Genomic DNA, 20,966 nt, shown 5'->3' with positions numbered 1-20,966 from the left:
GTTCAGAAGTTGGCCCTTCCTTCCTGCCAGGGCTGCCAGGCAGGGGGAAACCGTGTGGTCTGCCGCAGTGGGATAACCCACTGGGGTGACCTAGATAGGGCCTTGGGTCCCTCTCTGCCTCCTCCAGCCTGGAGCTGAAAGTGTGTCATGGGGTGATGGGGCTGTTGTTACTCACCCCGGGGCCCCAATACTTGCCAGTGCATGGAAAGCACAGCTGAAGTGCGAACAAGGGGTGAGGACTTTCCATCTCACCCTAGACAGGGCCAGGTGGCCAACAGAGTTTCCTCCTCGAGTTCTCCCTGGTGTCCTCAGGTACCCTCCCTGCCCCAGCTCTCTCTTTCAGTCTCCTCCCTTCACTCCCCAGAGCTGTGTTTTTCCTTGAAGGTAGTGGCTAAAGGGGCCTCGGGCAACCAGGCAGGCAGCAGGGGAGAAGTTCTAGGCCCTCAGGGATCATTCCTCACTCTGTGCTCCGTCTTCCAGAGCATTGCTTGCCTTCCCCTGTAATGACCCCTGTCACTGATAGAAGGGACCCAAGAGAAAATGCAGTGTGGAGTCTGCTGAGGACTATGTGGCTCTGAGAATAAGGATGGTTGGAGATGCTTTGCGGTTTGAGATCCCCTTCTTCCACCTTCCAAATGGGCTAAGGTTGGGACAAGTGCATTCGGAGGCAGGAGGTGGGTGGGAACGCCACAGATGGCCTTCTCAGCAGTAGAGGCCATAGGAATTGATTTGATTGTTTCAAGCAACCAGAAAAAGAATATTTTACCAACACTTCTTTACCAACCCTGAATTAAGACATACTAGCATCTCAGCATCTGTATTTGGCAACACTAAAGGTTTACATTCTTTATTTTCTTCAGGCTCGAAATCAGTTTTCAAACAGTCTCCTACATTTTTCCCACTGCCACGGGGTCCCTGGAGGCCGGGTCCCCAATATCTGGGCTGGGTCACACATTCCAGCCATGCAGTCGCTTTCCCCGGGGCCGCAAGCGGCCCTCACCCCACCATCACAGCCCCAAAGAAGGTCTTCCCTCTCCTGTAGTCCACCATATCGGGGTGACTGATATTGACGTACACCCTCTCGCCCCTCCGGAGCTGTACCAGGCCCCCGAAGCCCACACTCGTGTACCAGAGAGGCCCGTACTCGTGCGTCCGGGACGGGTCCAAGACCGGGGTCACGGTCTCTGCGCCCTCCAGCAGCAGCTCGGGAGTCCCCGGTCCATACGCGCCCCCCGTCCGGTACAGCCGGCTGCGCAGCGTGACCGAGTGGTCAAGGAGGCCCCCGCCGGCAGGGGGCGCCCGACCCCGGTAGCCGACGTGACAGTAGAGGTAATAGAGGCCGTCCTGTGGGAGCGCCAGTCCCTCGGCGCCGGAGAACTGCGTCCCGCTCCTCAAAAACGCCTCTTCTTTCTTGGCCTCCCAGCCTAGCCCCTGCCCCTTCGTCCAAGCACCTGCGGAGAAACGGGCCTGTCGGCTCTCGGGAACCCCATCCCAGAGGAATGATTTAGGCCCGGGACTTCTGGGAGGGTGAGCATGAAGGAGAATGGGGACTTTCAACCCCCTGCAGGGACTTTCAACCTCCCACCCCCCGCCCGAGCCGGGAGTGGGGGGTGGTGGGGGGCGAAGGCCGTGGTGCCACCCCTGCAATGATTATGACTAAGGGGACTAATAGCACCAGAGTGTGGGGTACGGGGCGCTGTTGTGGGGAGATCCAGGCCAGGTTTTGCCTGCTCCAGGAGGGAAGCAAGAAGCGAATAGGGGAGAAGGGTTAGGGACAAGCGGTGGTGAAGCAGGTCGGAAACACAGCCCCGCAATAACGGAGCAAAGGGATTCGGGTGGGCAGAACTGCACCCTGGACTATCTATGAGATCCTTACCTATGAGGTGGGCAGCTGGGAGCCTGGAGCTGAAATCTCTTCCTGCCTCTTCCTCTGGCAGCACCTGTGTCCCTGGAAGGGGCGAAGAGTCCACGATTGGGGGCCAGGGTGGCCATCCATGCATGGTCCCCCTGAGAGGACCGGGCGCCAGGGCCCAAGGATGGGGCACCTGGATTCCGGGAGGAAAAGCTTTTCTGGGGATGCAGATGAATGGGAGCTGGGCATCCCTGAAGGGCTGGAGCAGGGGAGGGGGTGATGGTCTGCTCTTACCCAATCGCTGCTGGGCCTGGGCCTGTGCCCCCGGGTCAGCCGTCCCTGTTACCTGGGTGGGTGGGGTCACAGTGCCCAGAGTTCAGTTTTAGCTGATGCCAACCCCACCCCTCCCAACATAAACCCAAGCTCCAGGCCTAGGGTTTTTCCTACCAGTCCCATCCCCAACATACGTCTATCTCCCTGGAAGGGAGAACAAGCAGAACATGTGTACTTGGGCAGAGACAGAGGCCTGAGTATGTCTTGGGAAGAGGAGAACGGCCAGCCAGACAGCAAGGAAGGAGCTTGGAGATATCAGAACACAACAGCATCACAGGATCTTGGAAAGAGGGCCAGCAAAGAGACAGACAAGGCATCCCCACCGAGGACAGCCAGGCTAACTGAGCAGGATGGGGCAAGAGGCCCCCCGGGCATAGCCAGAGATAAGTGAGTCTCAGCCACATACAGCCCTCCTAGGGCTGGTTGCAGCTACTCACCTGTCCTCCCTGCTCTTGGGGCACCAAGGCCAGCACAGCCAGGACAGTGATAGGCACAGCCAGCAGCAGGGTCACCAGGGAGGTGGCTCCTGCCACAGCCAGCAGGAGGCAGCCCTTCCCCTGGGGCCTCCTACCCCGGCCCTCTAGCCCCAGTGTCCCCATGGAGACTGAGCCAGGGCCAGGGCAGGGGGGCTTTCATACCTTAGGGGTGGGGCCACCCCCTCCCCATAGACCCACACACCTGGCTGGGACTTTCCGCACACCCCTGCTCCCCTCACCCAGCTTCCTGTTTACCCAGAGCTGGGGTGGGGCAGCTGGATGCCCGGGTTCTCTGAACTGGGGAAGGAGTTGGGGTGAAGAGACAGGCTTGCAGGTTAGAGCTGGAGGGGGGCCTTAGAGATCATCTGGTTCAGCAGGGAGGGAAACTGAGGCCCAGGGAGGGAAGGCACCTTACAGAAAGTCAGGCAACAAAGCTGCAATGAGAACACAGAAGTCCAGATTTCCAGGACAGTCTGCATTCTTCTACACCCCGGTGGTGGGTGCTGGAGGAAGGACTGTGTCCATGTCCTTGAGAACTTGAGGGATGGATGGCTGCATTCCTGAGAAGAACTTCTGCCCACACTGGACCAACCTCCTCCTTCCATCCCCTTGCTCATCCCTAACCCCGAGAGCCTGGTGAGCAGCAGAGTTCAGCCCGTCCACAGAAATAGCAGCTGAAAGGGGCCTCAGCCTCACCACTGACTATCATCTCGCTGAGGAGGGATGGAAATGAGCATCACCTCCCTTGCTACACAGAGTGTAGACAGGAGAGCGGTGAGGCATAGCCCCACCTCAAAGAGCCTTGCTGTCTAGCATGAGCCCCATCCATTCAGTAGGTGAGACTAAATGTTTATGAATAAATGAAGAAAGGACAAATGAATGAATGAGCAAAACAAAGCAGCAAGGATCCAACAAATAGTAATGGTAGACAGTGCAGTGGGAGTTACAGGGAGGAAGGACCAGGTCCAAGGAAGTTGGAGGTGGTCCTAGATCATCGCCCCATCTCTGTCATCAAGTAATAATAATAATAATAATAATAATAATAATGCTATTATACAAGTAGCAGTTAGCATATGGTTGCCACAGACCTACACACTTTATGCATAGAAATTCTTTTAATCCTGACACAAACCTTAAGAAACTGAGGCACAGAGAGGTTAAGGAACTTCTAGAAGGCCACACAGTAGTGGTAGAGTCAGGATTTGAACCCAGGCTGTCTGCCTCCAGAGCCCTGACCACAAGACATTTTAAAAGCTGAGTGCTGACTTCAGATTTGTGCATTTTAGTGTATGTAAATCTTGCCTTCCTCAGCCCCCCAAAAAAGAAATGGGGAAACAAAAGCTTGACTCAAGTCAACGATAAGCATGGTAAAAAGGTTTAGAGGCAGGGGTGCCTGGCTGGCTCAGTTGATTGAGCGTCTGACTTTGGCTCAGGTCATGGTCTCACGGTTCATGAGTTCAGCCCTGCATCAGGCTCTCTGCTGTCAACGCAGGGAGCCTGCTTCAGATCCTCTGTCACGTTCTCTCTGCCCCTCCCCTGCTTGCACAACGCGCGCTCACTCTCTCTCAAAAATAAATAAACGTTTAAAAATTAGTTAACTTTTAAAAAGGTTTAGAGGTAAAATGTACTGATGTTTGCAACTTTGAAAGGTATCAAAAAATGAGATAGATAGGTATGTAATAAAGCACTATAGAAAATGTCGGTTTTAGAGTCTATGTGGTAGGGATATGTTCACTGTAAAATTGTCTCAATTTTGTTCTGTTTGAGCATTTTAATAATAATAAAATGTGTTAAAATTTTTTTCAAAAACAACCCTAAATATTGCCCACCATCCAGCATGGGGAACCTTGTGTGGGGGGGAGGGGGAAGAAATGCCAGGAAGTTTCTGAATTTGAAGAAGGAAATGCAAATGCATGTGGACCCAAGCATCAGACATCCTTCTTTTCCTCTTGCCTCCACATGAGGTCCCCAGTCTTCACCCTCCTCAAGAACTGGGTGTGCAGTCCTCCAGCACCCATCTCCCTCTCCATCTCAGTACTACTAAGAGGCCTTCATCCAGGTCTCTGTCCAGAAGTTTTTGGATCACTGCCCTTATTTTTGTGCTCAACCGCAGAATGCTGCCTCCTACAAGAAGTCCACCTAGATTGTCCACACTTCGTTTCCCAACACCGACTCGCCATCAGCTTTCTGTCTAGACTATCAGCAGTACTCATGTACATCTAGTCTCTCGTCTGTCTACTGGTCTGTCTACCAGCAGGCCGCAGACTCTGGATAAGCCGCGAGAGAGCAGGAACCCTGGGGAGCGGGGGGGGGGGGGGGGGGGGAGAGGGGAGGGGGAGGTGAGGCAGTCACACCCCACAGTGAGGTGAAGCTGAGGGAAGAGAGTACAGCTTTGAGGTTCCCGGGGCCCTGGAGTCATCTGCTGTCCAGCCTCTGCCTCTGCTCCCTAAAGAATTTAATACAATCCACTTCTGCTCCCACTTCTCTTCGTGGCTACCTCAGGCTCTCTCCTCTCCACCTGTGTTTCTGCTCCCCAATCCAACCACATGCACACCCCCAGCATTCTTCTTGAACCCAGGAGGGTCCCAGTTTCTAGACCCTGGTCAGTGCAGCTGGCTCTGGTGTGAAGTCAGCTACCCCCTCTTTGTCCTCAAACAGGAACCAGTGGTTACGGGGCAGGAAGTGCCTGAGGGGAAGTTATGGGGCCCAGACACTCCTCCATGCCCTACTTCAGCCCTAGCAGTATCTGCCCATGGGAAGTGGCTCTCCACCCGAATTGGGCCCTGCTCTCCTGAGTGGCTCTGGGGCTGGGGAGCAGCCCCAACTGCCAGGTAGTCCTGGACACCACCCTCCCTGTTTTTCACGGGTCCACACATACACTCAAAACCGTGTTTCCTCCTCCTCCAACAGCCACTCACCAGAACCTAAAACCATCCCGTGCTGGAGAGGCCCCTATGAACTACCCGGTCAGCCGAGGGCAGAGGAATAGGGGTATATGCTGGGGCTGACACAGCTGGCTTTGAACCCCAGCTCTGCCACTTCTGGGCTGGACCTCCTTGTAAGTAAGAGTCTGAACTCAAGCCTGAGGTTCCCCACCAGGGAAACAGGCACCGTAGTACCCTACGTTGTGGGGATTCGCAGTGACAAATGGAAAGTGCCCGGTTCAGGGTTGGCACATAAGTGGGGCTCCTCAGCCCTGGAACAATTGTAACAGAGGGCCCCGCACTTCACAGATGAGGAACTTGAGGCACGTGACTCTCCCCGGGCCATTTAGGTTAGCAGAGCAGGGACCAGGTTTCCTGACTTCCAGGCCAGTCTTCAGTGCTCGACCTAATGGGAGCTTATAAGGAATGGAAAGAGGGTAAGGTAGCCCTCTGCACAGGGGAGGGTTGTGGGTAAACAGCAGTGTGTGCGTTCATGAGTAGGTGGTCAGAGGACACTCGGTCCAGGTGGGCAGGGGACCTCATGGGGAGGCCCAGAGATGGCACAGATGGCAGTGGGAAGCCTCTGAGGGGCCGGTGGTCATGGGTGTGGGTGAGGTAACAGGTGAGAGGTGGGCACCTCTGGTAGGAGGTGAGATAAACCAGATCCGGATGAAGAATCTGAGTCTGCTTTTCTGCCTCTAATGCTGTTGGATAGGGAAGCTGAGATACCCTCGGCCAACCAGGAGGATGGGGGAAGCTGAAGGGAGAAATGGGTCCCTGATACCTACCCCTTCTCGCCGCAGGTATATGCCTTTACCTATTTGGCAGCAGCCTGGGGCTGGGGGGACTCCTGCTCCTGGCTGTGGTCGTTCTGTCTGCCTGTCTGTGTCGGCTCCATCGGAAAGGTGAGCCCCAGCCTCACCTCCCTCATTCGCCCACCACAATGCCCCGTGTTGCCCCCACGCACCCCCTCTCCCGCTGCTTTCCCAGAAGGCCCCGTCAATTCCCACACACCCTGGGAGAGGAGGGTGGGAGAGAGGGGAGGACGGTGTCCAAAGAGAGAGGCAGGCGGGCATTTGGTTTGGGCCATGGGAACCACAGAGATGTCAGCAAGTGAGGCAACACCGCTGGGGTTGGGAGAGTGATGGGGGAAGCGGGGGGGGGGGGGGGGGGGCCCTGCTGAGTTTCTTCTTTTCTTCCAGTGAGGAGGCTGGAGAGGAGCTGGGTGAGTCCGGGGGCGGGGGAGTGGGTGATGGGGACGAGCAGGCTGAGGGCTGAGAAGGGAGAGCAAGAGAAGAGAGGGAACACAGGGGCACAAGAGAGCCAGAGACGCAGAGAAAAAAAGGGGAAGAAAAAGAGAAATAAGGATGAGAAGAAAAGCAGAGAGAAAGTGTATAGAGAAAGGAAAAGGTAATAAGAAAGGAGAAAGAGTGTGGAAGCAGTGAGAGAGACAGAGAGTGAGAGAGAAAATCAGATGGAGAAGGAGAGAGATGCAGGGGGAGGGAAAAAGAGAGAGAATAATGACAACAGAGACGCAGGGAGGAAGGCAATGAGAGAAATGAGCAGGAGTTTAGGCTGGCAGAGACAGAGGGCAGGGAGCACTGAGGAGGAAATGAGGTACAGCGGGGTGGGCAGCAGCACAAGGAGGGACCCAGGGGAGGGGGCTCCTCCGGTGACCTCCCAGCAGCACCTTCTACCTCCACCCCAGGCCCAGCTCTCAGAGCAAGAGCTCCACTACGCATCTCTGCTGTCCGTGCCTTGCCGTGAGGGGCCTGGCCTCAGCCAAAGGGAAGGCTCCAAGGAGGACCCCAGCAGTGACTATGCCTGCATTGCCAAGAACTAATCCACCTGAGCTCCCCCAAACGCCTTCCCCCAACCCAGGACTGTGGTCCACCCAGTAAAGACCGTGGTCTCACCACCTTCTGTGCCTTGGGGTTCTCAGTTCAACTCAACTCAGTCCCATTTCAGCATGACCGCCATCAAAACTTAAGCAAGGTTATCTTCCCACCCACTCTGGGATTGAGTAGTGATTTCTCGGGTGTTTAGGAACCCAAGCTTCCCTGAAGGCCAGAAAGAGTACATGTGTGAGCCTGGCTGGAATGGGGAGTTAACAGGTGGGGCTAATCCGATCCCATATGCCCCATTTCTCAGGAGAATCAGATCTAGCCCCCTGCACCCCAGAGAGGTGGAGGTGTTGAGTCCTGGATGGTGATGGGAGAGGCTCCAGACACAGTTACTGGGAAGGTCGCTCCTTGGACCTTTCCAGGCCAGGCTTGGCAGAAGGGAGAGTTAGGAAGAGTCAGGGGACCCCAGAGAGGGACATTTTTGGGTACCTGGAGAATGGAAAAGGAAAAACATGAGACTCATAAGGAGTTAGTGGTAGGGCAGAGAAGGATTTATTGGGGTCTCTTGAAGAGGGTTGGGATGGCTGAGGTCTCGAATCACTCATCAGAGGCCATCTGAGGAGTGGCAGCATGTTCCCAGGTGACAGTGGCCTGCAGGAGAGACAACAGGGGTTGCCCATCGCCACAGCCCTCCTCTTCCTGGTCTCTGTCTCCCCCTCCTCCAGCTCTCTTCCACCATTGCCCTGGCCCCATTCCTTACATTTGCCTTGGTAATAGATGGTGCTGCCCATGGCCACAGAGATAAAGCTGAAGGCATAGAATGCCGCCCGAAGGAGGAGGACTGTGCTGGCCCCCAGCCAAGGAGGTCCTGAATGTAGGCGGTAGAAGGAAGGGCTTGGTAAGGGGGGGGCCTCAGGAAGAAGCATGCACAGGCTCAGGGAGGGACAGAGAGCAGGAGGCCTCAGGGAAAGATTCCCAACTTCCGGGGAGAGGGGCCTCCCACCTCACCTTTTTCTATCACCAGCAGAGTCCCATTCCCTGTTCCAGCACCAAGACCCAGCACCTCCACCCTGCACACGTAGACTCCAGTGTCACAGTCTTGGGTATCCCAGATGTGCAGCTCAGCCTGGTGGTCACAGAGGAAACGGGAAGAGGCAAGAGGGGCCAGGCGGCCCCTGAACTCTGGCGTCTCATTCCTCACTTCCTTCCCTGGGGCCACCTTGTCCCGGTACCACGCGACAGAGCCAATGGCCAGTCTCCCTCTGCTGGCATTGAAGGAGCAGGGCAAGAGGGCAGCAGAGCCCTCCTGGGTACGAATCTCAGGGGGCTGGAACACCCAGAGAACACAGGATCCTGGCAGGCAGAGAGAAGACCCAGAGAAATGCCTCCCCACTTACAGTAAAGAAAAAGGACCAAGAGCTTGCCGTAGAATATCCCAGCTGTGTCCCCAACTCACGGAGGACCCAGAGGGCCAAGCACTTTGGTACCTCATGAAACCCTTTTCTCTCCACCAGGCTAATTTCTTAACATTGCTTATTTAAATAGTTTTTCGGGGGCACCTGGGTGGCTCCGTCACTTGAACATCTAACTTTTGATTTTGACACAGACCCAGGGTCACGGGATGGAGCCCCCATGTCGTGCTCTGTGCTGAGTGTGGAGCCTGCTTAAGATTCTCTCTCTCCCCACCTCTCTCTCTCCCTCTGTCCCTCTTCCCTGATCAATCATGCTCTCTCTCTAAAATAAATAAATATTGGCGCACCTGGGTGGCTCAGTCAGTTAAGCACCTGACTCTTGGTTTCAGCTCAGGTCATGATCTCACAGTTTGTGAGTTCAAGCCCCATGTGGGGCTCTGCACTGACAGTGCAGAGCCTGCTTGGGATTCTCACTCTATCTCTCTCTCTGCCCCTCCCCTGCTCATGCTCTCTCTCTCTCTCTCTCTCTCAAAATAAATAAACCTTTAACAAAATATTTAAAATAAATAAATAATAAAAATTAGTTTTTCAAATTCTTTCTTATACCAACTGTCATCCTTGCCCCCTCCCATCACTCCCCTGCTACATTCACTAGTAGGTTCTTGCTGAAATTTAACCTGTCACATTAAAATTGAAGTTCATTGATGAACGTGGCTCCCTAGTTAACTAATAATTAACTATATTATTCCAGGTATTATTTTCACAACAGTGACATACTATATATAGTACACCACCCTTGCTACTTTGTTTTTTGTTAAAGAGCATCAACTAATTAAGTCTTCTGGTGACGACGTGGCTCTAATTGATGAAAATCCCTATCTAACTCATCCAAATTGATGAATTAAACCAATTAGTAAAATCTCCAATTGGATTCTCTAGTCGATGAAATTCACCTGCCATTCTTCTATTTCAGAAGTTCTCAAATTTGAGAGCACATGGGAATCACCCAGAGTGTTTGTTCAAATAGATTCCTGGACCCTACCCCCAGAGACATTTACTCAGTGGTTTAAGAGTAGGGCCTGAGAATTTGCCCCAGGTTCCCAGCTGATGCTAAAACTTTGGGTCTGGAGTCCACACTGCATGTAGTTAATGGATATGGCTCACAGTTAAAGTCTCTCAGTTAATTAAAATCAGTTTCATTAAGAAACTTCCCTTAGAGTTAATTAGGTCTCCCAAACTCCTAATTACATCTAGACCCTAGGTAATAAGACTTGTTTAATAGGCTTATTAAGCTCATCAAATTAAAATTGACCCCTTCAGAAAAAACATTCACCTCTTCCTTCTTTAAGCCCTTTATACTGGTTCTTTCAACTTTATCTTACTAGGGTGGCAGCTGAGAAGAAAGGGCCTCTGGGACGGAAGCTGGGGAGTGACGCTCCCAGCGGACAACACGGAGACATGGAGGGAATTGTGAACTGGGGGGTGTCCGCGTTGCATCAGCTTTATGGAGGGCCCCACCTGCTCCCAGTTTCCTTTCCTGGCCACTCCCCTCAGGCCTCCAGGTCAGCCTCCCCCCATCCACCCTCCTCCCAGCCGCACACCCCCTCAGGGTTCTGGGAGAAAGCCCTCTCACCTGGATGGACCATGATAACGAGGAGCAGCAGCATCCGGGGCATGTCAGAGGGTGTTTGTTTCAATTGGCGAGGGGGACCTGAGCGGTAAGCTCTGGGTGGAGAATGAACAACCTACTACTCGTGGCCAGGGTTGCCAGATGGAGGTGGGGAGCTTCCTATGACACACGGGACTCTCACATCACTTGTCAAAGACCTCAACTGCCTAGGACCTCAGGCATCAAATTCTTGCCTCCCTGAGGAGAGAGGATGCTGCTAATGGCAATATCTGGGTCACTAGGAGGTAGGGGCAAAACATGGTCAAGTGACCCAAGTGTTTGAGGGCTAGGGTGGGGCTTAGATGGCTGCTAACACGAGGGTGGGTGGGTGAGACCAGGATGTGGTTCCCCTATCTTCTGAGGTTCAAGAAGACCAACGCTTTACTCAGAATAAGGCTCCAGAAACCCTCCTGGGCTCAGAGCTAACCTACTTCCCCTCATCTTGGCTCAGCAGTGCCCAGGCCCATCCCATCTGTTCCCTTTAGGCTGGCCCTCCCCCAAGGCTTCTCTAGAAATTCTATAATGGAGGGGATTAGGAGAAGCAAGCTGATTGGTGGTGGCAGCAGGTGGTTGCTAGGGTCTTTGGAAGGTTCATTTGCATAGCAATCAACCTGTTTTACTTAGATTGTGTGGACTTGGGTGGTTTGGCCAAGTGCAAGGGATGGAGAGATTTGTACTCTTTCATATTCAGGTCTCCATTAAAGGAGTATACCTCTCGCTGAGGGCTGCTTTACCCTATTGTGTTCTGCAAGCACTTATCACCCACCAGTAAACCGACTTATTTATTATTTTATTCACTACTTAGCTAGCATTTCTTGAGAAACTACCAAGTGCTCATTACATGAAAAATACTCTTACAGACAAGAAGGAAAGACATTGAGTTCATAACTCCAGGGTTATATAGGGAATGGTACAAGAATATACCACACATTCTTGTAAATGCATTACACACCGAATGAGATAGCACAGCACCTAGAAAAGGAGGGTTACGTATACAATGCTCCTCATGAGACATGGGCACAAAGGGTTAGGGTTAGGGTTAGGGTTAACAACCCTCACCCCACAGTTCTGGCTCCTTTTATATTAATACATCTTCTTCCCTTTGTGTCCCTGTTTCTAGCTCTGTTTCACAATACATTCGTGGATTGCAATTCCCAGTCTTCCCTGCAGTGATCTGGAGTTTTGTCTTGGGGAAACAGTAATCGCATGGTTAAGAATGCTGGCTTGGAGTCAGGCTGGGTTCAAATGCAAAATCCCCAACAAACTGGTTATATGATCTTGAACAAATTATTTAACCTCTCTGAACCACCTGCACAAGAACATAGGCCACATAATCTGGGAAGGACTGACTCGATCTTTCTCCATCAGGAGACTGGCTTCCTCTTCAGGGCCTCTAACCTGAGGGCGTGGAATTGAGGTGTCATGGCTAGGCAAGGGCTGCCCCCTGGTGGTCATGGAGCCTGGGGAGTCCTGAGACACCCAGAAGTGGTTTTTCTCAAAAGGGCCTGAATTCCAGCTTCCATCCAGTCCCTTACCTTGCCTCATCCTATCAACAGACCATCTCCACCCCAAAGAGTCAATGTGGAAGAAATGGTTTCTTCTACTCAACTATGATAAGCAACTTGAGGAGGGAGCAGAAATCACCACCAGTGGACTGGGGTTGTAGGGCTGGGAAGCGCCACTGGCCTGAAGATAAAACTCCATACTTCTACAGTACACGCTCAATCACATGGCACTGCTCCATGTCTCAGGACAATGCGGCTTTGAAGTCAAGTCAGCCTAAGTTGGAGCCCTGGTTCCCCTGCTTACACATCTGTGAATGTGAATAGCATCTGTCAATTTCCAGACTTCACTGTCCTGGATGCTCAGTGTATGTTAGTCCCTAGCCCCTCCCCAGTCTGGGGCTAGGATGACCATGGTTAAGCTCTGCCTGAACTCAAGGGTATCTTGCTCTCTCTACCTCTTTTCTGTACCTAAGATTTCCAATATCCAAAAATATTGTGGATTCCAAAGATTGTACTTGGATTTTTTTTTTTAAGTCCATCTACAATAAATCCTGGTAGAAGTGTAGATTCAAGGACACTTTTCAATGACTCTGAGACTCTCTAAGGAACTTTAACCTGCAGGACAGGAACTGATGCACTAATCAGCACAAGGATGGAATTTTTCAAAGATACTTTTACCAGGGACTCAAGAGGAAAGCCAATGAATAAAGAAGTTGTGAAGTCGATGTATGTACATCTGTGATCTTATTTATTTATTTATTTATTTATTTATTTGAAACCAACTTTTTTTTTTAAAGATTTTATTTTTAAGTAGTCTCTATACCCAACACGGGGCTTGAATTCACAACCCCAAGATCAAGAGTCCATGCTTTACTGACTGAGCCAGCCAGGCACCCCTCTGATCCAGCTTCTTTAACACCTCACTCTAGGCTGCCTTGAGGGTGGCCAGGACCAATTAACAAATAACTCAGAGCTCAGAGCAGGAAAAAAGGTGAAGACACAGAAGGAACTCTGGAATCCTAGCACAGCCACCCCACCTCACCTGGGGTTCCTTCCTGTGTTGGTAGTGGTGAGATGTGGTGGACTTCTCCTCTGGCCAAGTCTTTTTAAAGATTTTCAACTAATTCGTGGCCCCCAGGTTCTACTTTCAACCTCTAACCACAGCTACTCTTGAGGTTCCTGCATCGGACCTCACCACCTTCAGTCTCCTTGCCCTCATTGTCTAATCTCCTTCACATTCACCAAGAGCAGGCACCTAACTCTCTAGCTTCCTCTCTGTTCCAGCCTCTGCTATCTCTCTGGGAGACTCAATGTCCATGTAAATGGTATTTCTAAACATTGAGGTGTAATTCTTTGCAGTAAAATGCACAGATCTTAGATGTACAGTTTGATATCCTCTGGCAAATCTACACATCCATGTAAACAACATTGCAAATGAGATACAGATCATTTCCATCACCCCAGAAAATTCCCCCATGTCTCTTTTCGGTCAATCCCTCTCCCCTCGCAGAACCAACCACTGATTTATACCCCTGTAGATTTATATCCCTATATTATGCCTCTATTCTTGAACTTCATGTAAGTGTAATCATATAGTACACACTCCTGCATATGGCTTCTTTCATTCTGTATAATGTCTGTGAGATTCATTTATTGTTGCATGTATCAGTAGCTTGGTTGTTTTTTTTTTTTTTAATGCTTATTTATGCATTTTTGAAAGAGAGCAGGAGAGGGGCAGAGAGAAAAGGAGACAGAGAATCCCAAGCAGGCTCCACGCTGTCAGTGAATAGCCCCATGTGGGGCTCAAACTCATAAACCGTGAGATCAAAACCTGAGCTGAAATGAAGAGTCTGATGTTGGGGCATGTGGGTGGCTCTGTCAGTTAAGCATCTGACTTCAGCTCAGGTCATGATTTTGCGGTCCTTGGGTTAGAGTCCCACATCAGGCTCTGTGCTGACAGCTCAGAGCCTGGAGCCTGCTTCGGCTTATGTGTCTCCCTCTCTCTCTGCCCCTCACCCACTCACTCTCTGTCTCTCGAAAATAAATAAACGTTAAAAAGAGAGAGACAGAGAGAGTCTGATGCTTAGCTGACTGAGTCACCCCGGTGCCCCAGTAGCCTGTTCCTTTTTATTGCCAAGTGGTATTCCATAATACAGATGTACCACAGTTTATTTATCCACTCATCTAATGATGTGCAACTGGGTTGTATGAACATTCTCATATGTCTTGCAAATGATCTTTCAATACACTAATTTCACAGTTGCTCTACCTTGTCTACTACAACCACCACCTTGATTCTACATGGCCTACACTGTAAATCATGTTACCATGGTTGGAATCTTACCTCCCCTTTCCCAGGGACATAAATCGATCAGGCCTGAGTCCCTCCAGACTCCTGTAACCTATGCATGTGCTTTCACACACAATTCAGCTGTTGGAGACTTCTGAGTTTTTTCTCTTTCACTTTCATTCAACAAATTTTGAGCATCTACCATGGGGCTCACCTAGGCAATGTTGTTGTACGTAGCCAGTTTTTACTACTTCTTATTCCCTGTCAAGTCTCCAGTCTGTATCTCCATCTCCGTCTACACCTTCACCTCAGGCCTCTTTTTTTTTTTTTTTACATCGTTTAAAATTTATTTTTGATAGACAGAGAGAGACAGAGCACAAGTGGGGAGGGGCAGAGAGAGACGGAGACACAGAATCCAAGCCAGGTTCCAGGCTCTGAGCTGTCAGCACAGAGCCTGATGCGGGGCTCAAACTCACAAACCGTGAGATCATGACCTGAGCCAAAGTTGGACGCCTAACCGACTGAGCCACCCAGGTGCCCCTTAGGCCTCTTTCTTGACACCTGAGTCCAGAATATCTACCTGCCCTCTAGATATCTCCTCCAGAGTGTTTCACAGGCATTTCAAAATCATCCGTGTCCACCCAAACTGGGTCAGCTTCCTATATTCCCCATCTCGGTGAATGGAAACACAGTCCACCCCATCACTTAAGGTAAAAACGTGGGATTTATATGGGCGCCTGGGTGGCTCAGTCAGTTGAACGTCCGACTTCGGCCCAGATCATGATCTCACAGTTTGTGGGTTCAAGCCCCACGTCGGGCTGCATGCTGACAGCTCAGAGTCTGGAGCCTGCTTGGGATTCTGTCTCTCTCTCTCTCTCTGCCCCTCCCTGGCTTGTGCTGTCTCTCAAAAATTAGTAATTAAACATAAAAAAAAAAAAAACCTGGGATTTGTGTTTTTCTACTTTCTCCCTCAGTTCCCCGATCCTATCCATCTCCAAATCCTGTCCATTCTGCCTCTGAAATACCTTGGGTATTTTCCCACCTCTTAATTCTCACTGCTAGTCAAGGCCCTCGTTACCTCAGTATGAAACTAGTACAATTGCTTCTCTAATGGACAGTGTGGTTTCTTCTCAATATCCATTCCACACCTCCCTCTCCAAGCGTGGAGGCTCAACCATCCATTCAACAACGCTTTTACTGAGTTCCGTCCACACGCCAGACATTCTGTCTTCATCTTCCGTATGTCTTTCTTCACCTCTCCCCTTCTCTTGTATCTCCCACATCTGTGTCCACAACTCCTTCTTCTCACTATCTTTATTCGTATAACTTGTTTCTTCCCTATCTCTCTATCCACACCCTATATCTCTCTACACATCTTTACCCAGCCCCCCTCACCCCTACACACATACATTTGCTTATTCACTAATTCATTCATTCAGCAAATATTTGGTGAGTGCCTACCATGTGCCAGGTACCTATCTCTCCAGTCCTGTCTCTCTCTTCCCCCATTTCTCTCTATATTCTTTCTGTTTCCCCATCTTCCAGCACATCTCTTTCCCCCACCCATCTCACTCTCTTCCCCCCCATTTCTCTCTGGGTGGGGGAATGAGCCAAAGCTGGCAACACACTCACCTTTTTTCCTCTGGGGACCCATTGCTACTTCTACCAAAAAGCATTCCCTGACTCCACCAGACTGGCTGGGACCACTCCCAGATGCCCTCAGATTCTCAGTACAAGATTCTTTAAAAAAAAAATTAAGCTACAATATTAAAGGAAAACTTTAACTCACGTCCATCAGAAACTGACAAATCAAACAGGCAAATAATTACTAACAACACAGAAGAGTGAAACTGGATAGTTAACAAGCTTGATCTAGAAGAAATATGTAGGATCCTAGAAAAACTAGAAAATATGTATTTTTTTTTTTCAGGTACAACATAGACACTTAGAAAAAAAAGAATCAAAATCATATAAACCACAATTGCTGCCCAAAAGCCATGACAATTTAAGAACAATAACAAAGAATATTTATTATACGCTTGGAGATTTTTTTAAATGTTTTTTAATGTACTTTTAAACTTTAGAATCTACCTGTAATGAAAATGTTAAACAAGATATTATAATAGAATTTAAAATATTTGAACTGGGGGCACCTGGGTGGCTGAGTCAGTTAAGTGTCTGATTCTTGATCTTGACATGATCTCTAGGTTCCTGGTTTTGAGCCCCACATCCTGCTTTATGTTGACAGCATGGAGCTTCCTTGGGATTCTGTCTTTCCCTTTCTCTGCCCCTCCCCCACTTGTTTTCTCCCTCTCTCTCTGTCTCTCTCTCTCAAAATAAATAAACTTAAAAAAAATTAAAATAAAATATTTTGAACTGAATGACAGTGAAAACACTGCCTATCTAAACTATGGAATGTAGCTAGAACAATTCATGAAAAAAATAAATGTGTATATTAGGAAGGAAAATTCGAAAGTCATTGAATTGGACAGGTATTTCAAGAAATTAGAAAAAGAGCACAGAACAATCCTAAAAAATTAAGAAAGAAAATAAAAAATATACTTTTAGAAATTAATGAAATAGGGGAGCCTGGGTGGCTCAGTTGCTTAAGCAACTGATTTTGGCTCAGATAGTGATCTCACACTCGTGAGATAGAAATTGAGCCCACAGTTGCTTAGGATTCTCTCTCTCCCTCTACCCCGGCCCCCACTCACAGTCTCTCTCAAATAAAAAAAATTTTTAATATGAAATTTATTGTCAAATTGGTCTCCATACAACACCCAGTGTTCATCCCGACAGGTGCCTTCCTCAATACCCATCACCCACTTTCCCCTCCTCCACTACCCCCCATCAACCCTCAGTTTATTCTCAGTATTCAAGAGTCTCTTATGGTTTGCCTTCAAATAAAAATTTTTAAAAATTAATGAAATATAGAGGCGCCTGGGTAGCTCAGTCGGTTAAGCGTCCGACTTCGGCTCAGGTCATGATCCCGCGGTCGGTGAGTTCGAACCCCGCGTCGGGGTCTGGGCTGATGGCTCAGAGCCTGGAGCCTGCTTCTGATTCTGTGTCTCCCTCTCTCTCTGCCTCTCCCCCGTTCATGCTCTGTCTCTCTCTGTCTCAAAAATAAATAAACGTTAAAACATTAAAAAAAAATTAATGAAATATAGAAGAAAATAGAGGGGTGCCTGGGTTGCTCAGTGGATTGAGCATCCAACTCCTGCTCGGGTCATGATCTCAGGGTTCATGGGTTCGAGCCCTGGTCGGGCTCTGTGCTAACAGCACAGAGCCTGCTCCGAATTCTTGGTTTCCCTCTCTCTCTGCCCCTCTGCCACCCCTCTCAAAAATAAAACGAACATTTAAAAAAAGAAAAGAAAAGAAAAAATAGAGCAGAAAAAATATATATATTTACAAAGGCTACTAATATTAAAAAATCTCTGACCAGGGGTGCCTTCGTGGCTCAGTCACTTAAGCGTGACTCTTGATTTCGGGTCAGGTCATGATATCACAGTTTGTGGGTTTGAGCCCAAGCCCTGCATCAGGCCCCAAGATGACAAGACCAAGCCTGCTTGGGATTCTCTTTCCCTCTCTCTCTGCCCTTTCCACATTTGTGCTCTCTCTCTCTCTTTCAAAATAAATAAATAATAAATAAAAACTTTATAAAAAAAAAATTTAGCCACCAGTGGGGTGCCTGGCTGGCTCAGTCAGAAGAGCATGTGATTCTTAATCTTGGGGTCATGAGTTCAAGCCCCATGTTGAATGTAGAGATTACTTAAATAAACTTAGAAAAAAAATTTAGCCATCAAAAAAAATCACCAAACCCAGATGGGTATGAAACTTCCAAACCAGAGATCATTCCAGTCATATAAAAAGTATTCTAGCTGTCAGGAAACAGGAAAAGTTTCTCAATTTAATTCATGAGATTAATGTAATCTTCATACAAAAGCCAGGCAAGGGCAAATTGAGAAAGTAAAATTATAAAACAATTTCACTCATGAACATAGATGCAAGAAAAAAAAGAACTTAATAAAAATATTTAAAAACCTAAACCAGAGCGCCTGGGTGGCTCAGTCGGTTAAGCGTCCGACTTCAGCTCAGGTCACGATCTTGCGGTCCGTGAGTTCAAGCCCCGCGTCAGGCTCTGGGCTGATGGCTCAGAGCCTGGAGCCTGCTTCCGATTCTGTGTCTCCCTCTCTCTCTGCCCCTCCCCCGTTCATGCTCTGTCTCTCTCTGTCTCAAAAATAAATAAAAACGTTAAAAAAAATTAAAAAAAAAAACCTAAACCAAAATTGAATAAATAATACAAAACAACCTAACCAGTGTTTATCCTAGGAAAGTAATTCACTATTCATGCAATTTCTAATTCTGTTCATGCAATTCATTGCATTAAGAGATTAAGGAGGAAAATCCATCTGACCATCGCAGTCAATACAATAAAAGCGGTTGACAGATTTTGTTCATGATAACTACTCAAATTCTATAAGCAGGAAAAAACCCATTTCACAAGTCATTTATGATTTTTAAAATTATGAGCACCTGGGTGCTCAGTTGGTTAAGCATCCGACTTTGACTCAAGTCATGATCTCACAGCCCGTGGGTTCGAGTCTTGTGTCGGGCTCTGTGCTGACAGCTCAGAGTCTGGAGCCTGCTTTGGATTCTGTGTCTCCCTCTCTCTGACCCTCCCCTGTTCATGCTCTGTCTCTCTGTCTCAAAAATAAGTAAACATTAAAAAAATTAAAAAAAAAAACAATTATGAATGTACATCTTTATTCTCCCATGAAATTTAGTGTTCACTTTTGTTTTTATTTTTTTTAACATTGATTTTTGAGAGACAGAGTGAGAGAGAGCACCAGTGGGGGAGGGGTAGAGAGAGGGGGAGACACAGAATCTGAAGCAGGCTCCATCAGAGCCCAACAACAGGCTCGAACTCACTGACTGCGAGATCTTGACCTGAGCTGAAGTCCGACGCTCAACCCACTGAGCCACTAAGTCACCCTAGTGTTCACTTTTGAAATAGTTTTGTATTTTTCTTCTGCATCTTTCTTCCTGTTTGCATTCATACCCTCTTGTTATCTATCATCTGTTCTCTGAGTACTTGTATTTCTGATGTGGGTCCTTCCTTCACTGCTAAAAGGCTACCCCAAGTTTTGTTGTGTTTCAATTCATGATGGAATTTTGGGTTACAATTTCCACGAGGTTTTGGCCATGTATTTCTGGTGCGTTGTCATCTGTCAGTAAATTGTGTTGCTCTTTTTTTACCTTTTTTCTCATAGCTAATGGAATACAGTCTTTGTTCATTTCTTTTTCTTTTTTTTTTTTTTCCTTTTTCTTTCTCTAAAGAAATTGTATGTCCAATGTGGGACTTGAACTCAGGACCCTGAGTTCAAGAGTCATGCTCTACCAACTGAGCCAGCCAGGTGCTTTTTTTTTTCAAATGTTCATTTCTTTTCGTCACTCATATTTAAACGAGATCGAGTTTTCTCAACTGTTGGCAGGAGTGCCTTGTGAGGGGGGTGAGGAGAGAGTCCAAGATGGATTTCCAGATTTACAAGTTCAAGGGCCCCTCCACTTTTGCCATAACAGTGGATTATTTCCTTAAAATTTGGCACCCCTAGGGCGCCTCGGTGGCTCGGTCAGTCAAGCTACTGAGTCTCAGTTTGTTTCGGCTCAGGTTGTGATCTCAGAGTTTCTTGAGGTTGAACCCTGCCTCAGGCTCTGTGCTGCCAGTGTGGAGCCTGCTTGGGATTCTCTCTCTCTCTCTCTCTCTCTCTCTCTCTCTCTGCCCCTCCCCTACTCACGCTGTCTCTGTCTCTCTCAAAATAAATAAATAAACTTAAAAAAAAATTTTTTTAATTTGGCACTCCTATACGGCCACTACCTTCTCTGCATCTGAGAGCATCTCCTAGTTAAGCAAGTGTTTACCCCCAACCTGACGCTTCTTTATTTCCCAGAAGGCCTCACAGGCCGTCATCACCCAAATGTGCATAATGTTTGGGTGATGTACTTAACATTAAGGAGAATTTGGGGGCACAGTCGGTTGGGTGTCCGACTTCGGCTTAGGTCATGAACTCGTGGTTTGGGAGTTCAAGCCCCTTGTCGGGCTCTGCTCTGATGGCTCCGAGCCTGCTTGGGATTCTCCCTCTCCCCATCTCTCTGTCCCTTCCCCACTTTCTCTCTCTTGCTCTCTCTCTCTCTCTTCTCTCCCTAAATAAATAAATAAATAAATAAATAAACTTTAAATAAATTTTAAAAAATAAAAGAATTTTGCTGGCACTTTCTGATATTTGCCACTTCTGGGTCCCTTCGGGCACTTAGTTATTTTTATTTATTTTTAAAATGTTTATTTATTTATACTGAGAGAGAGAGAAAGAACACACTTGTGAGCGAGAGAGCAGGGGAGGGGCAGAGAGGCAGAGAGAAAATCCCAAGCGGGCTCCGCACTGTCAGCGCAGGAGCTGACATTCTCTCTCCTTTAAAACATTCTCTCTCCACCTTTTACCAATACTCGAGTCCATTTAGTCAGCCCTGCGCTCAGGTTTTCCTTCTCCGGGTGATGCCCTTCCTCCCAGGAAGGAGTATTTGTTTTTTTCAGAGCTGTCACTTGGACCCTCCTTCTCTCCCTAATCTTCCCTGACACGTTGCTGGGGACTGCCTCTGCCTTTTC

At 48.7% G+C, this 20,966-nt stretch overlaps 3 protein-coding genes across 5 annotated transcripts; 1 reads left to right on the top strand and 2 right to left on the bottom strand.

Annotated features, from left to right (window-relative positions):
- Positions 1 to 816: 816 nt before the first annotated feature.
- On the bottom strand, positions 817 to 3,394 carry LTB (lymphotoxin beta). 2 transcript variants are annotated; one of them, XM_027058135.2, is made up of 4 exons: positions 2,623 to 2,884; positions 2,147 to 2,198; positions 1,877 to 1,948; positions 817 to 1,451 (listed from the first exon to the last, which is right to left on the bottom strand). In XM_027058135.2, the coding sequence occupies exons 1-4, from the start codon at positions 2,782 to 2,784 to the stop codon at positions 997 to 999; spliced, it is 741 nt and encodes a 246-aa protein (XP_026913936.1). In that variant the 5' UTR covers positions 2,785 to 2,884; the 3' UTR covers positions 817 to 996. The 2 variants fall into 2 exon arrangements, with proteins under 2 accessions (XP_026913936.1, XP_014937631.1); XM_015082145.3 differs by lacking the exon at positions 2,147 to 2,198 and having other exon boundaries at positions 1,313 to 1,451; positions 2,623 to 3,394.
- Positions 3,395 to 5,893: 2,499 nt separating this feature from the next.
- Positions 5,894 to 8,635, top strand: LST1 (leukocyte specific transcript 1). Its single transcript, XM_027058134.2, has 4 exons — positions 5,894 to 6,022; positions 6,389 to 6,490; positions 6,788 to 6,810; positions 7,294 to 8,635. Exons 1-4 carry the CDS (start codon positions 5,995 to 5,997, stop codon positions 7,426 to 7,428), a joined length of 288 nt encoding a protein of 95 aa, XP_026913935.1. The 5' UTR covers positions 5,894 to 5,994; the 3' UTR covers positions 7,429 to 8,635.
- On the bottom strand, positions 7,968 to 11,031 carry NCR3 (natural cytotoxicity triggering receptor 3). Of its 2 annotated transcripts, XM_015082187.3 has the most exons (4): positions 10,475 to 11,030; positions 8,438 to 8,782; positions 8,190 to 8,297; positions 7,968 to 8,080 (listed from the first exon to the last, which is right to left on the bottom strand). In XM_015082187.3, the coding sequence occupies exons 1-4, from the start codon at positions 10,515 to 10,517 to the stop codon at positions 8,034 to 8,036; spliced, it is 543 nt and encodes a 180-aa protein (XP_014937673.1). In that variant the 5' UTR covers positions 10,518 to 11,030; the 3' UTR covers positions 7,968 to 8,033. The 2 variants fall into 2 exon arrangements, with proteins under 2 accessions (XP_014937673.1, XP_026913934.1); XM_027058133.2 differs by lacking the exon at positions 8,190 to 8,297 and having other exon boundaries at positions 10,475 to 11,031.
- Positions 11,032 to 20,966: the final 9,935 nt, after the last annotated feature.

This window comes from Acinonyx jubatus, chromosome B2 (assembly GCF_027475565.1).
Source record: "Acinonyx jubatus isolate Ajub_Pintada_27869175 chromosome B2, VMU_Ajub_asm_v1.0, whole genome shotgun sequence".
Lineage (NCBI taxonomy): Eukaryota > Metazoa > Chordata > Mammalia > Carnivora > Felidae > Acinonyx > Acinonyx jubatus.
The sequence above is the reverse complement of the archived record's forward strand: the minus strand, read 5'-3'. Positions and strand labels throughout refer to the sequence as shown.

What these genes read in the sequence shown, in the direction of transcription:
- NCR3 (XM_015082187.3), bottom strand. Translation starts at nt 10,517, where the DNA reads ATGCCCCGGATGCTGCTGCTCCTCGTTATCATGGTCCATCCAG. An exon ending in TCTGCTGGTGATAGAAAAAG is followed by an intron (nt 8,298 to 8,437) that starts GTGAGGTGGGAG and finishes GCCTACATTCAG; the next exon opens with GACCTCCTTGGCTGGGGGCC. An exon ending in CATCTATTACCAAGGCAAAT is followed by an intron (nt 8,081 to 8,189) that starts GTAAGGAATGGG and finishes TCTCTCCTGCAG; the next exon opens with GCCACTGTCACCTGGGAACA.
- LST1 (XM_027058134.2), top strand. Translation starts at nt 5,995, where the DNA reads ATGGGAGCTTATAAGGAATGGAAAGAGG. An exon ending in GTGTCGGCTCCATCGGAAAG is followed by an intron (nt 6,491 to 6,787) that starts GTGAGCCCCAGC and finishes CTTTTCTTCCAG; the next exon opens with TGAGGAGGCTGGAGAGGAGC. An exon ending in GGAGGCTGGAGAGGAGCTGG is followed by an intron (nt 6,811 to 7,293) that starts GTGAGTCCGGGG and finishes CCTCCACCCCAG; the next exon opens with GCCCAGCTCTCAGAGCAAGA.
- LTB (XM_027058135.2), bottom strand. Translation starts at nt 2,784, where the DNA reads ATGGGGACACTGGGGCTAGAGGGCCGGGGTAGGAGGCCCCAGGGGAAG. An exon ending in CCCAAGAGCAGGGAGGACAG is followed by an intron (nt 2,199 to 2,622) that starts GTGAGTAGCTGC and finishes CCACCCACCCAG; the next exon opens with GTAACAGGGACGGCTGACCC. An exon ending in CCCAGCTGCCCACCTCATAG is followed by an intron (nt 1,452 to 1,876) that starts GTAAGGATCTCA and finishes GTTTCTCCGCAG; the next exon opens with GTGCTTGGACGAAGGGGCAG.